The 16,430-nt window shown below is 38.9% G+C and overlaps 1 protein-coding gene across 2 annotated transcripts in view; it reads left to right on the top strand.

The window, feature by feature from the left end:
- COP1 (COP1 E3 ubiquitin ligase) overlaps positions 1 to 16,430 on the top strand; it is a 163,932-nt gene that overhangs the window by 20,716 nt on the left and 126,786 nt on the right. For both annotated transcript variants that reach the window (XM_063134089.1, XM_063134080.1), the window contains exons 7-9: positions 8,413 to 8,472; positions 9,750 to 9,826; positions 13,323 to 13,380. In XM_063134089.1, coding sequence (XP_062990159.1) covers positions 8,413 to 8,472; positions 9,750 to 9,826; positions 13,323 to 13,380 — 195 coding nt within the window. The remainder of the gene's footprint in view (positions 1 to 8,412; positions 8,473 to 9,749; positions 9,827 to 13,322; positions 13,381 to 16,430) is intronic.

Here is a 16,430-nt window from a genome sequence, read left to right as displayed (position 1 = left end):
CATTTTACTTGTGTTTGGTGTTTCTTTTGATTAACTTTTCATACCTTTTTGGAGAGAACATTGTCAAGGAAAGTGTATTTGTTGGCAGTTCCACCAAGTTCTTGAAATAAATTGCAGCTGGTTCTAGAGTTGGATAGCTTCAAACACTTTTAATACCTTTTCAGTAAATTTTTTTTAAACAAATATTAATATGAAAGGCCTGTTGTCATCTTGCAAATACACATATTATTGTAGATTCTGGGGTGAGTGGTTTTTTTGATGTTCCTTGCTGAATTAGTGTTCTGATAAATTTTATTATTCTCTTGCAAAATAGGAGGGACGAAACCAGTATTGGTTTAGTGGATTGGGGAGAAAAGTGGGCACCTTTCAAGGACCTACACCCAACTGACAGCAGCCCCTCGGAGTTGCCCCTTCTCACCAATGCAACCTGCTTGTTCACCTGACCCATATAATGGTGGAGCTGAGAAGGAGGAACAGTAGATGCTGCCTACTGCTGCCTACTTGCTCATTGTCTCTTTGCCTGTCAAACAAGCAAGTGCTAGCAATGATGGAAAGAGGATGAGGAGCAATAACAGCTTGTGACAATGGTGGAGGGAAGGTAGACTCACTGAGGGAGGGGGTCACTGAAGGAGTCTTGCCCAAGGGCCCTCAAAACCTGGAGCTAGCACTGAGGTAGCGCATTCAGTTTTGCTATAATCAATTTAGTGTTGGGGAGGAAAAGGGTAAATGTCCAAGTTGCAAGTTTTATCTACAGTAGAGTTGTTGACAACTCAGTAGAGAAAGGGAATTTACTCTGGATGGGCCAGTGTGAGTATTTGGCATGGTTTAGACTTAATTGAATGTGGATTTGGGGAGTGGCATGGGATTGTTCACACGCTCTTGTAAATTCCCCCTACCACTTCCTCAATACTGGTAATGCATCTATGGGCCAGTGGGGGTCTGGCAACCCTCATTTCAATAGATTTGGACTACGTCTCGGAAATAGTGGCTCCTCAGAGTTATGAGGGGATTCTTATTGTTTGTGTATCCTTCAAAAATGGCTCCTCCTTACATTGTATAAATGTCTCTGTGCCCCCAGCAACTATGGAGGTGTCTCCCATTTGGTCATCACTGGTAATGCATCTAATCATCACCAGCCTGTATTAAAACAAAACCAGGTTTACTTTCAAACTCACGTTCCAAAATCGACTTCATCAAAATTCTTAGAGTAACTTTAGGAGTATGTCTAGAGTGGTGGTGGTGGGGGCGCTGGGGCAGGATGTGTGCAGTTGTAGTGCCTGCTCTAGATCTGTCATTTCAGGTTTGGGTTTGAACTGGGCCTTAGGGTGGAATAAAGTATTGTTTCAAACAGAGAAGATGAGGATTAAACTTGAGGTTCATATAACTGTGCTATTTATTTGACAAGCCACTCTCTTGTGGATATCTATCTTGTTATATCTGTTTTTTTTAAAAAAAAACCGACCTGAAGGGCAGCATACAATCTTTTAAAAATAGATGAAGAATACTGGAATGCTGGCAATTCTGCTCTGACAGGTAATTAGGGCTAGACAAACAAATATAAGGCTTTTCTCTTGTATCTATACTTCTTTTAAAGTTCCCTTTTGTTACTACAGTGAAAATATTGTCAAATTAGCTGATACTTAACTTATTCCCAACTTTTTGCCATAGCTTTCTTGCCTTCTGCATCATTTCAGCTGCCTTATTTTTAATGTAACTTTAGAAACAAGCATTAGTATGTAAATAATTCCACCCCTTTGTCACAGATCTGGTGGTTTTGGTTTTTTTAGAAATCGCTACTTTTGGTCTATCCTAGAACTCCTCAGATACGAAAGATAAATTGGGTTAAACCCAGGTTGGTTACTTTGTAGTGCAATCCTGTACATGTCTACTCAGAAGTAAGTCTCAGTGGGTTCAGTGGGTTACAGTAAAATAGATATACAGGGTGCACCAGCCCTATTGCTTGTCTCAAAGCACACAGCCATTTGTTGGAATAATTTTCCTCAGGGCAATAGGACTTAGAATATTGATAGGACCAGTTCCTATAGAATAGATATCTATTTGTTGATTAGAGTTCTGTATGCTGAGCTTTCCAGATTCTGTCTGCATTATTCCTTAAAATAGTATAGTATGTGTACCAAACAGTAAAGTAGAATTGTAGAGTAATTGAATTTAGCACGAGTTACCCAGTTTAGAATGCAGATTCACTTAAACAAGAAACATTTTATTACAGTACACAAGTAAACATAGACTTGCAGTCTGGGAAATAAATCCATTGCTTTCTAGTTACTTATTTGGATAAGAGAGTATTAAGACAAATTATACCTATTGAGTTGCAGAAAATCCATAACCTTGTTTAGCTCCTATCTCTGAGTCCCAGCCCTGTGAGGAATATATTCAGTAGGTATCCAGACTGCCATATTCCAGCTCCACAAATCTGGGCAAATTTGCATATTATGCAAATCACATATGGACTGGGAAACTGTTGTATAACTTTCCCTGCTGGTTCCTCACTCCAAATCACTCATTTCAAAGTTGCTTTATACATAGGAAACAGAAGGTTGGGTTTTAAAGATTCTTTTGCATGTAATATGTATTTGAACCCGCAAAGCCTAACAAAATTTAAGACATTTAAACTGTGATTTTATACTGCAGAGGAATCGTTTTCATCCAAAAGGCTGAATTCCAATCTGGGAGAAGTCTTGGGCACCACATTTCAGTTTGCAGGAGCAAAATAGGTGGGACCAAAATGCAGTCTTTACAGTTTTAAGTAAACAGTAGTAGCTGCAGCATGGGGCTTCTGCCACCCATATCTCCCACAAATAAAGGAAACTGTGTTGCGTTGAAGTTGAAACCTGCCACTCAGAAAACTAAAGCAGGTTCCTAGGTTGTCTACTCAGAAGTAAGTCCCATTCCTACTTAGAAAGCCAAACAAAAACTAAGTGTCATGCCCCCCTCCCTGCTCCCAGCCACACAGACCAAGCCTACCATGCAGTTTATTTGTCCATAAAAAATATGGAACATTTACTGAGGTTTGGTCAATGACTGATTGGAAGCATCAGCCAAGCAGACTTTAGCCATGACAAAGGTATAAAGCTACATTAAAGCTCTGGAGGTTCATGAAGAGCCCCAGTGCAATTCGAAGGCAAGAGAAATCTTTGAAGCACACTGAAGTGCTCTAGAAAGGAAGAGTGCTTTCTGGGAAGTTCATCTGAGGTTAGGAGAAGTCGGAACACTTGGGGAAACCACAGATCACATTTTGGCACCACTATATAAATATTTAAACTATACCATTATATAAAAAAAATTAAGTTAGTAAATTTTATGCAATGTTTCCCCTAGTCCTTTTAGGACATAAACTATTATTATTTTCTTGTATCTAGTATTTTAGGATAAGGAGTTGGGAGCAGCATGAGGGGAAAGTGAGATCTGGAATGGGAGGGGATGGAGAAATAGTGGGACCGGGGATTAGAAGCACGTAGTGGGAGAGAGTGAGGTTAGGAGTATGGTGGATAGTGTGGGTCGAGGTTTACCTCAGGCATTTGTTAGACCAGACTAACTTGGAAGTCTCAAAAGGAGGTCTTACCTCGCCCTCTTTCCAAAACATGGACTCCAGAAAGGAAGTCCAGCTTCTTCTAACTGTAACTGAAAACGTTCCCCAAAAGACAAGGCTGCATATTTATAGCACCTTTCCTGTGAAACTAATGCAGTGGCATGATCTGCTTTAGGGTGTTGGATAGGGTGAAACCAAAAGTCAGTCATTGATAAGAAGGATGCAATTTTGCCTCTAGGAAGGCAGAAAGACAGGTTGGCATCGGTAAGAAACAAAGGTCAGACACAATTTCCCCCGACTATATGCAGTTTCTGCAGTTCAACCTGTTTCATCCCTAACTCTCTGGAAATGTGAGAGCAGATTGTCACCATAGAGATAGAAAAGACACCATAAAGGCATTGCCCAGTTTAAAGGTGGGCTTAATATGGCCAGATGATGATCTGTGGGGGCAAAAGTGCAATGTGTATGTAGTGCACACAGGTCAGTGGAACACGATGCTTTTGCATGTAATTGAGTTCTGGGTTTCAGCTAGGAGGAAGTCTGAGAGGGGCAGTACACAAGTTGTGTTTGTGGAGGCTATTTTTGGATGGAAAACCAAACCAGCCATTGGCAGAAAGCATCCAGATTGGGTGGGAGTGCTGATGGTAATAAATTGTTTTGCATCGTTGGGTGGGGGTGGGGGGAGTTGAGAAAATGTATTTGCTTAAAGACCAGGACTAAGGCTGTTGTGCCAAGTTGATCAAAAGGTAATTGGAGAGGGCTGGTGTTGTTGTAAGGTCTTCAGGATGTAATAGTGAGAAAGCAAGGGAATTGTTCTGGAGGACCTGTGGTAAGTTGAAATCCATTTCAGTTTCAGTGCAATTAACCCCTAGGCTGCAGTCGCATCTTGTAAAATTCTTTTGAGAGCAGTGAGCAACAACAAAGGATCGGAGCTGTGCATTCCTCAGCTGCTGCAGAAGTGAGAGAACTGGGCTGTGGAGACTATATCCTCTAGATTCTCCCAGGCAATGGCAGTTAAGGCCCACTTTCAGGATAGCAGATGAGTTGAAGAGTGTGTATGACAGCATTTGGATAATCAAGTCTCTGCTTAATAAGGTGAGATAGGTACAAGCTTCAAACACATGTATGCAACCACTTCACTTTTCCCCTGGCCTGAGTGAGTGAACCAGTCAGGAAGTTGCAGTTAACCAGAGCTTTCCATTATGGCTGGACTAGAAAATGATTATTAATGGCTTCTAAATGAGCCAGAATATAGAAGCCAACTTCAGACCATTTAGCTTTATATTCCAGCTTGTTTGGAAGCTATTAACCATGGATGTAAGTGGAAGCTATGGTTAGCTGTTACTTCCTTCCTTTTTTTTGCTGCATACATGAAGCGAGGAGTGAAGCTAATACATGCATGTACAAGGATCTCATGTATGTTTCAGATTATGAAGTTGAGTTTTTGATCAAACGTAGTCCTTACTAAGTGAAACTGATTTTATACATCTCATGTATACATTCTTTTGAGGAACTCAAAATATTGTAAAGGAGGAAACTACTCTGGAAATGTTGCATTGCTTTATTTAGCTGAATGTGCAAGTTTCAACATTCTGGAGTCATCAACTTCCTAAATACATCCATTCAACTCTTGGTCCTCTGTCAACGTAATGAAGATGTTAAGTAGCAAAAGATAGAGCTGTTATTAGTTATTGTGTGGTAATCATGGAGAATTAAAAGCATGGATTCTCTAGTGCTGTCATTGGCTCCTGCTAATCGTTCTTCTTGTCAAACTTTATTGCTTAGTCGTTTATACATGTGAATAGGCTGATGATTTATAGGTAGGGAGAAATGACAAAGGCAGAAATCAATCATGCTCTCAGAATCACAAACTGTTAATTATTTCTTCTATTCCCAAGGTAGCTTTGTAGCTTCAATATGTTTATTATCCATTTTTCTTAAATAACTACATTTTTGGCTGGTTCAGCAACTCTAGTTCTCAATTAGATGGCAGTTGGGGTAAAAAAAAAGCCTACAAAGCATATAGCAGAGATTTTAGCTGGTTGCATGCTAATTTCCATATCTTTTGAGCGAAGTGGCATTGAAATCCATTAAAGTTGAATACTTTAAAAAGTGTGGTCACTGCAAGATAACCTTTTACTTTGGGGCTTTTAAAATTCTCTCTTTAGCTTTGAGAAAATGTTCATTCCTATTAAAATTTTTGGGAGGATTTTGGAATGCTGTCTGTTTTTTAAAGGGTTATCCCATTCATGCCAGTGTTTGGCCTAGGAATGGGGACTTGTTTCAAATGGTTTTCAGCCATGCAATGCAGCTAGCCTGTCCATGCTAGGTGAAATAGCCGAAGCATCACCACCCACAAGTGGGTACTTGCATGTCCAATCAGGTTTCCTAGTTAAAACTGACCTGCCTATTCTGAACTGGGTCAATCTGATTGTGGAGGGTGGGATGCAGATTGCGTTTGTGTGGCACCTCAGTAGTTTTAAGAAGGGACATTTTTGGAATTCCTATCTCCCTCTGTGTTTTCTCTTTTTAGACTGTTCTGTGGTTAATGAGGAGGTTTTGGTTTACACTACAGAAGTCAAGTCATGGACCTGGGAATTTCTGTCCTCTCCTGGAAGGACATGCAGATCTGATTAGCATTTAATGACAACCCATTGGTAAAATGACCTATGGGTTGCCGTGCATAAGTGGGAATGTTGTTGGATTATGTGAGGGTTGTTTAACCTTCGCATAACCCATGGTCTCTGAGTTCAGATGACATAACAAGCAGCCGCCTTGGATGGAGTATTGGAAATTGCTGCTAGTACGTGCCGCAGCCCACCATGGCTTAAATAAGCTATGGTGGGCTGTTCAGTCATGTGAACCTACCCAGGCTCTTGGTGTGCCAAAACTGTGTTTGGCAGCAGCATAACTAATTCTGCTTGACCAGTACAGAGTTTAATATGTGTAATCTTAACTTTCTCAGAACAGTGAGCTTTGCTAATAAATTCCGGGGTATTGTCAACTACCACATTGTCTTTCTCTAAACAACTTTGTTAAAGGCATTTTTAGGAAGAGGCTTTTAAAAATGTGGTTAGTTTCCCTCAGAAGCAGAGTATCAGACATTTACACTTTCTGTTTTGCTACAAGTTTAATTGGGACCAAAACTATTTCTGGTTGATGGGCAGTAAAGGTGTGTCAAACTTGAAATAATGTTTGTTCTATTTCAGAAGGGTATTCACTGTGATACAATAACATACACAGTTAAGTAATACTGTTTTTAAGAACAGCGAAATGCCACAAAACAGTGTGTGACCTTTTGTTCTCCAAAACTCTAAATGTACAAAATAGTGATGGTGGTGGTGAGTGGTGAGTGGGGTGATACAAAGAAGTACAAAGATTAGGCCAGATATTGTGGTCTTAAGGGTCTGCAGTTTCAAGATGGAGATTACAAACTGAAAGAAACAAACCTGGTAGATGTTGTATATATCAGATTACACCTATTATTCTGGGACAAAGAACCAATAGTTGACCTCCATTTTTGAAAATGTAAAGGCCCGCTATAATTCAGATTTATAGTGGGCCTATAAATTGGGCAAAACACACATGTTTCTCAGCAGGCAGAGAGCAGAACTAAAGAGAAACACGACAGTCTTTATATTGAACATGTTAATTTAAACTTCAGAATTTTGCATGAACTGGTGAACTGACTTTGTTTTGCTCCTAAACTGCAACCCAGTATTGGATGTATTTAATTTACTACGTTTATTTTTATATTTATACATTCAGATAGCTCAGAGTGATGAGAACTGTTTTATGTGAGATTCTATAGCGGGGGAGCAGAACCTCTTTCAGTCCGGGGGTCAAATTCCATTTCGGAGAAGTTCTCGGATGCTGCATTCCAGTGGTGGATGGAGCTGAAAGCGAAAGTAGCGGGCCCGAGAATGTCAGCTTATTTTATCTTAAAGTTCTTACTGCTAGTTACTAAGCCTTAGGAGATGGCATTTCAACCTTTTAGAATGGGGGGGGGGGGGAAATGCACAAAGGCCAGGAAGCTGCCAAATGATTGGTTTTCAGGGGAGAGTGGCCTGGGGAACCCAAGAGTATCGGATTTGGCCCATATGCCTGAGATTCTGCACACCTCTATAGGCAGACAAGGGGAAATAAAATGTTTTAAAAATGTAAAATTCGGAGCAGTTGACTTTTCTATGACACGGAAAGTCCATATATTCAGCAACCGGTGATATGCTGGGTAACCTTTTTTTCTTGCTCTGCTGGAGATAGGCCAATTTTGATTTCAATTCTGTGGATCTATTGGGATTCTTACAGTGTAATATTTTGATACGAAATCACAACTAGTTGTGTGAAGGCTTCCCATCCTTTCAAAAATGTTGGGGCCTGTTCAAAAATATATTTATTGCTAAGCAAATGCAATTTCATTTCGGTCCAGTTAAATTATTTTACTTGTTTCTTAAAGAGTTTTTGTTGTTATCTTATAGGCAAGTGGTGGTTGGATTATCAGTGACTTTCTAATTACTTGAAGCATAATTGTGTATTTTTAAAAAATCACTTTAAAAACCAAGAATGTTAAGAGTACTGGATATTAACATTTAATAATGTGGAGCCTATTTGTTACTGATGCTGAGGAACATAATGTTATTGCATGTATTTCACAGCTTGCGACATTCATTGAATGCAGTTTGCCTATCTAATGCCTTTCTGAATTCACATTAACTTGTGCATAGTGACTACCTGAAATGTGTCGTTTTCTAATTTAGCATGCATGCCCGCTCCCTTTTAAAGAAAATGACTTAATTTATGACAGCCTCAGTATTGCCAATACAAATTGCCTTAGATTTCTTTTATCCTTTTTCCATCCACAGCAACTGGAACAGATTCAGAAGGAGCTGAGTGTTCTGGAAGAAGATATTAAACGAGTGGAGGTGAGGCTCCCAGCCATTGTTGCAACATGAGCAGTTTTTCACTCCCATCAAACTGTCTTCCTCGCTGTGGGCTGCTTTGTTAAATTTATGGCACTTGCTTCAGTAATGGAGAAACTGAACAGATTAAGCTCTCTCATTAATTTGTTCACTTGAATGCTTGCAGTTTTTTGCTTGATGTGAGGGCATTTCAAATACTTGTGCAACTTCCAAATGGTTGGTTAATTCTGTGTATTTGTTCTATTTACAAACGGCTTGTGAAGCATTGGAAGTTGCATAATAATGTTTAGTGGCCTGTGAAAACATCTTTTAAAAAGAATTTTTAATGGGTCAAACTTCAGCCCACAAAAATGATTGTGCCAAATAAAAGACTTTAGCCAAGGAGCATCACTCAGGTGGATCTGTTGTAAGATGGGAGCAATAAACTAGCCCTTGTTTATTATTTGGCTATTTTTCTGTTAGTTAATTAATAGAATCAAGCCCACTTTAATGTGATCCCATGTGGTTGTAGCATGTATATGAATATTGGAACCATAGGAATGAAGCTATGTCATAGGGTCTTCAATGGAAAGAACCATATGATTGCCGCTGTTCACAGAATGGTGGCATTCACATGTATAATACAACTCCATTAGATTACACCACAGCTATTGAGAGGTGTGTGTGAAGGAGGCCTTTAAATGAGCGTATTCATGTGCCAGCTACGTAGTATACAAGTTACTACGTAGTGGGTATGCAGTAACTTGTCTACTTTGCTTTTGCAACTACTGTCTATTTTTATCTATCTTCTGCACACAGACAAAATAGAACCTCCTGATCCCAGTTTTAAACCAACACCCTTGTAAAAACAGAACAGAACCTGACTCTGAGAAGTTGGTTCAGAAATGCTGAGCTACAAAGGAAATGAATTCATTTATTCCCAAATATATCATCTCATCTCAAAGTTGCTATCTTAAAAGAAGCTTATAAAGGTTAACATTTGGAAATGTTAGGTTGATTTTAAGAGGCTCAGTTGGGAACTACTGGTCTTGTTTGCACCAGTCTGCTCTTCAATAAAGCACTTTGACAACAAGCTCAATGTGGCTCAGCTGGGTTAGCAGCAAAAGCAGAGAAAATATCATTAGTCTCTCTAGAGCATGCTGTGAATGTTGTGTAAAAGTAGTTGAGCTGAAATAAAAATAATGAGTAAAGTAATATGTTCCTAAAGGTGCCTGTTGTTAATGGGGGATGTAAATCTTATTTTGTGTAATTACTGTAATGTGACTCTGTATGTATTCCAGGAAATGAGTGGCTTGTATTCACCAGTCAGTGAGGACAGTACTGTGCCTCAGTTTGAACCGTACTCACCTTCACACAGGTACGAATCTATCAGCTGCTTCAGATGTGTGGGGCTGGTTGTGGGGGGTGAATCAGGATGACCACATGCAGAGGAGGACTGCAAGGTTCCTATAGCTTTAACAGTTATGTAGAAAGAATTTTGGCAGGTGCACAAGGGCAAAAGAGCCCCACTGTATCAGAGTGAAGTCCTATCTAGTTCAGCATCTTGTTACACCTGCCATAATCTCGTCTTCTACAGGAACCCTGTCTTCCTTTGTTCTTGAACATCTTTAAAAGCCAAGGAGAAGTGTGGATACATGATAAAATTTGGAGTGGTCCCAAGTTGACAGTTCGGGTTAAAATTGGGTACGGGATCAGAAAATGTTGAAAACTAGTACTACAGTCCAGTGTTCTTCAACCTCCTCCCCCACCCCCCCACGACCCAGTACAATAATATCACATACCCTCAAGACCCTGGAAGGAAGACTCATTGAACACAGTGGGGTGTATGTCTGCGCAAACATCCATAGAGTTCTGCAATCTCATTAGTTTCAATGGCAGAATATTAAATGCCTGCTTTTCTCTGCACATTTATCTGGAATCAAGCCCCACTTTAGACAATAGAACTTACTCCCTACTAAACGTGCCTTGGATTCCAGCTGTGCAGAAATAAGTCCCAGTGAGCTATGTGGAAATTACTTGTGTAAATAAACATGCACATGTTTAGGTAGCTAAAAGTGTTTAATAGTAGCTATATCATGCCATTATGTGTATATTTTTTGTTTTTAAATCCAAATGAAAATCTCCTTTACTGTATTTTATTCAGTTGCTTTTGTGCTTTGTTGCAAAGTAATGTTTTTGTTATTTCTCAATTAAGAAAGAAAACATTTTTCTACACACACACAACACAAGTGTAAACAAGGAGAGTTACTTCACGTTTTTGCAAAGCACAATTTTAAATTAAAAGAGCAACAGTAAAATCAGACATCTTAAGTTCACTGCAACTTACTTCAAGTAATAGATTTCAGGCTTGCAACACAAATCCAGAGAGATGGATTTTTGAAGGGCGATTTTGGAGAAGTGGACTTTCCTTTCCTTTCTCCCAACCCCCACCCCACGGGCTCCCTCCCTCACACCTGCAGAAAACTCCCCCCCCCACACACACAAACAGCCCAGAGGCTCTGCCCTGCACTTACCCTAAAGCCCTGACTGCAACCAGCCAAGCTCAACAAACTCCTTCGCAGCGCATGGGGACTCAGGCAGCCTGAGGAGAGCTTGCGCGCCTTTCCCTGCTGCTGCTGCTGTTCTTCTATGCAGCCGCAGGCGCAATAAGGTGAGTCACTGAGTGACTCAACTGACCCTGTGGAGGAGCAGCGTTCTGGAAAAGGCCCCAGATTGACCTGCCTTTTTCTCTCCTGCCCCCTCCTCCACTGCATAGGGGTCAAGGCTCCGATTGAAGCAGAGGATGAGAAAGTGACCCAGTGAAAAGCACCTCGCGACCCAGTACCGGGTCTCAACCCATACTTCGAAGAATAATGCTATAGTCTAACCCAATCCCTGCCATTAAACAGCCTGTTCTGATCCTAAAGCACTCCCAATGAATGCTGATCAACCAAATACTATTGTTCTTGGTGTTTATTTGCTGCGCTTTCTCAAGAAGGCTTGAAAAATGAATAGCATCATAAGCAGGATGCCAATTAAAAAAAGCAACATTTGTAATCCCTGGCAGGCTTAAAATTAAATAAATTTTCCTCTGTGTTTTGAGTTTTACAGAATCCATTATAATTGTTTGGCATAAATAATAGTTGGTACAGTTTCATTTTACATGGGCAAAATGTGGCCTTTGCAAGTTTGGATTTTATGTTCAAATGGACAAGAGCTAAGTTTAAAGTGTGTTTCGGCCATCCTGCCTGCCTGCATTAATCTTAGCGACAACAATAGTTTGGAAGAGCAGCATGTATTGTTCTTACTTTGTAATGTGCCTCCTTTGGTAGAAATGCTATGACTTATCAGACAGTTGTCAGGTGACTTTTGAGCCTGTTGAACTGTTTGCTGAGATGGAGTGCTTCTTCTCCTGCCTGGTGACAAACGATTGCAACCTGTTCTAAGCTTGAGCTAGTATCTGAGCAAAAAGAAAGTAGCAAAACAAGAAGTGGAACTTCTTTCCTTTGAATGGCTGCGGAAACAGAGGAAAATCCAGGGAGAATCTTAGGTTGATCTAATTGAGGTTTGCTGTAGCAGGTTAATGAATCCTTACTTTTAGTGTATTGATTAGAATCTCAGCTAGGGACATGTGTAGTTCATTAACATTAGGATTATATTGATGTGTATGTCCATGTCGAACGATGCATCAGTGATCAAGTGTTTAAATACATCTTTGCTGTGTCTTCATTTCCATAATGGCACAGAACTAAATTAGCAGGTCACAAAGCACATATACTCAAGTTACTCTTTGGTATCTCTTTTCTCAGTGGCAGTGTTCCACTTATTAATTTCTGTGATAGCATAGCATATCACTACTTAATGGTTCAATGAAACAATCCTTTCATTTGTGCTTGGATGGTCATAACGTTTTTGTGGCCCATGTAAAGCAATTTCAAGATAGATACATTATTTGGAAAGTCTTCTTTTGTGTTTTGAATTTTATTACAAATGAAACAGTACAAAAATACAGAAAAACTAAACCAATGTAAGCATATTTTAAAGAAAATAACATATCCATATCATTGTCCAAAAAATCTTAGACAAAAATAGAATAAGAGTTGACAATATGTCCAGTTCATATTATGCTTAATACTTGTGCTCTAACATTGTTATATTTACGTTTTTTATTCTAATAATAGATAATGAAATTCCATTGATAAAATGACCAAGAGCAGACCCATTCCCAGCTTTATAAAATGGCAGTGAACCTAACCATAATAATGTTTTAGATTTTATATAACCCAGTCGCATAAGACATGAATTTTGATAGATTTCCAGTTCTATGCTTTGGAAATGCATATTGATTGTTTTGTGCAGTTCTGGTGTAGCTAACACACACATGGCTAGGTAAACTCATTTCACTGAGTTTATTTACAATTTAACTCAAATGAGTTTCTCTAGCCACCTTCCGTTCTGGCACTGCTAGTGACGAAACATAAAGAAGGAAGCAGAGTATGGAACTAAATTTTCACAGTTTCTTTTAGAGATGCATTGAAGAAATAATATATGCAAATATTTAGCAAATGCATATTCTTATAGGGCATTCTGTGTGTAAGTATTTGTTCTGGAAATGACTATACAACTGATCTATTTAAAAAGATGGATCTATTGCTTCACTCCTCTATCCCATTGAGGATTGCTCTATAAAAGATTCCAAGCTCCTGAAAGAGCTTGACATTACTCCTTAATTTTATCCACCTAAGAATTTTTTGTAAAAACCTTTTCTCCTGTAGTAGATAGATCATATTATTAGATTAAAGCTATTGGATATCAGAGGTGTAAAACTATAGATTTTAATGTATTAATGCAAATTCTATTCTTTGCTTTTATAGTAGCGTAATTGATTCTACAGAATACAGCCAGCCTCCTGGATTTAGTGGCAGTTCCCAGGTAAGAAACTAACCTTGATATATATATGAAGTTAGGGAACAAGATTTCTCTCTCAATCTTGGAGATTGATCCAGATACTTTTAAATATTTTCATTGAGTTGTCAAAGCTATTTCACAGCTTAAATGCAAAGCATGAAACCTTTCCAATACCTTAGATGCTTAAAAGGATCTTGCAAAAGTGTGAACATTAAAATGACAGGTGTAATTCAGTGCATGGGAGATCCAAGGTAGACATGATGCAGCAGATCCTGTTCACACATCTCCTGCATTTTCCAAAGAGTGAATAGCAGCCTCCGAAGCCTTGTTACAGATCTGGATCATGGAGCATGGAGGGGTGTTAACCCCTTTTCGCTGTAATTTTCCCAGTGAAACTTGCTACCTCTCAAGCTGCCATGGGGGAAATAGCAGTTTAGGGTTAGCTCCTCGCAACCCCGGTCTTCTTACTCACAAAGAAAGTTAGAAAACAGTCTGTGGGGCTGTTCATGCAACACACTGGTTGGGTTCACGCAGAATGCTAACCCATGATGGTATATCTTCCAGAACAGCCCATGATAGGTTAGTGTGTTGTCTGTGGGATGCCCACCCCGGTGGGTTATTCCCCCCCAAATAAGCCACCCTGAGAACCCATGGTCTGCATTAAGGATTATTGTAGGTTAGCTTGGTATCTGTCGTGCAGCATGAGTTATGGAGATCACCCACAGAGCTGCTCAGCAAGAGCAGCCAAAAACCCTGCTGCTGCTCTCCTCCTTGCAAGTGATCTCTTTCCCACTACAAAGGATGCTGGGATCTGTTTAACATCTTGGTGTTAGTATGTGAACTGCAAAGTGGGCTTTCTACTTGATCATGTGCATTAAATCTTTTGAAGCATTAATATTCAGAAGTCATACACATGTGTGTGTTAATTTTTTAAGTTTAAAATTTATATTACTAATTAGAGTTGTGCATCAATAACATTATGATAATATAGAGCTTGCATTTCTGCAGTGTTTGATCACTAAATCAATTTGGGAATAAGAAGGCATAAAAAATTCTACCTTGTCAAGAGCAATTGTAGATAGGTCATATGTAAACACCAGATATCTATACATATCCCAAAACAGCCTGACATTTAAAAGGGAATATGAATGAGCTCCAACCCTTTTGTGTCCCTTTCAGAGCACTGGTTAGCACAGAATTTGGAAATACAGGGAGAGAGGAGATTGAAATGGCAAAAAGTAAAAGTGAACAAACTCAGAGATTTTCTGCATTCAGCTCTAGGCATATTTCTAGAAAATATAATTCTAGCTCCTGACTCCAGTATAAAACTGGTATTGGAAGCAGATCAGTCTATATGTGATAACATGAGACCTTATCTAAAAACTTATATAAGTTCAAACCAGCTAAAGCCCATGAAGTCATTTTGGTTTGACAGAGAGTGCAGAATACTGAGAAAGAAGTTGAGTCAGAGATGGAGAATGCATGCTGTAGCTGATTAGGAAGCACAATATACAATGACAAAACTTAGATGTGACTATAATAAATTAATTTCAGCTAAGAAATCGCAGTTCCAGAAATATATTTGGGCTGAGCTTGAATTGGTCGCAATATGGTCAAACTCTGCCTTTTTTTAGTTGGAGGCAGACTAAAAGAAGTAAAATATACTTTTGATATCTCTATACCAGCTGTAAAGTGGGAAAATTTCTACTTGGAGTTATTCAAAAAGGGAAAAGGCAGTAAGTAAATTGACTCAGGCACACGACACAAATCTTTTACCTTTATGGCCTCCTGTATCTGTTCTTGAGATTAAACTACTTATTCAGCCATTGCAGAACAATAAGGTACCAGGTGAGGATTTTTTTACCTCCTGAATTATTCAAAAACAGCATGGATTGGTGGGCTTCACTACTGGCTGGATTATTTACCCATATAAATAGTACAGGTTGTATTCCAAAGGGTTGGAATCTTAGTATAATTATTCCCATATTTAAGAAAGATAACCAGCAGGATCCGAGTAATTATAAGCCAATCAGTCTGATTGATAGCCCAGCAAAAATTTATGCTAAACACCTCTTACAATAACTAGATGACTGGGCTGAAGAAAATGCCATTTTTACAGAAGAACAGAGTGGATTTAGGGAAGGACGATCTACTCTGGATAATTGTTTTACTTTATATCATCTTATAACTAAGTATTCCGTTAAGGGTGGACAGCTTTTTGCAGCTTTTATAGACTTAAGTGTAGCTTTTGATTTTATATATAGGTGCTATCTCTGGGATAAGTTGGTAAATACAAATATAGATCTGAGGCTCTTATTATTAATAGAAGTACTCTATTCAGAAACATATCTGAAGGTGAGAACAGGTTCAACTTTTGCCCTCACTGATCATATTCCAACACACAAAGGCATATCCTAGTGCCATTTGTTCTTAATTTTTATATTAATGATGTGGTGTCATTTGTACATAATCAGTTATCATATGCCCAACATTTCAAACAAAGCAGTAAATATTTTATTGTATGCTGATGACATGATTTTGCTTTCAACATCTCAAGTGGGCTTGGAAAGACTCCTGAGACAGCTTAGTGTATACTGTAAAGAAAATGAGCTACTTATTAACAATAACTCCAAAGTAGTAGTATTTGGTAAAAAGAGAAAGTTTCATAGATCGTCTATTAATTCCAAGGTGTTATGAGCAGGTAAAACATTACTGTAACCTTGGTCTTAACTTCTCTGCATCAGGATCCTGGGCTTCACAAAGAAAGAAAAATGGACTAAAACAGTTGCTTGTTTACAGTCTTTAAACAGACTGTTAAATTACAGTTACCCAGGCATATTATGCCAAATTTTAAAAATTTACAAAGCAAAAGTGATACCTATGCTAATTTTTGGCGCAGAAATCTGGGGGTTTGCAAATCTTACAAAATTTGAAAAAGTTCAAAGTTGCTTTTTGTGTCTGATTCTGGGGTGGGTCTCCAACTCTACTCCAGCTTACTTTGCTAGAGCAGAACTAGGTATGGAAAAGATCTCTGGTTTCATCTATGTAAGGATGGTAAATTATTGTGTAGAATA

The sequence above is a fragment of the Elgaria multicarinata genome, chromosome 1 (genome assembly GCF_023053635.1).
Source record: "Elgaria multicarinata webbii isolate HBS135686 ecotype San Diego chromosome 1, rElgMul1.1.pri, whole genome shotgun sequence".
NCBI classification, from domain to species: Eukaryota; Metazoa; Chordata; class Lepidosauria; order Squamata; family Anguidae; genus Elgaria; species Elgaria multicarinata.
Note: the sequence above shows the minus strand (reverse complement) of the source record. Positions and strands in the feature narration are given on the sequence as shown.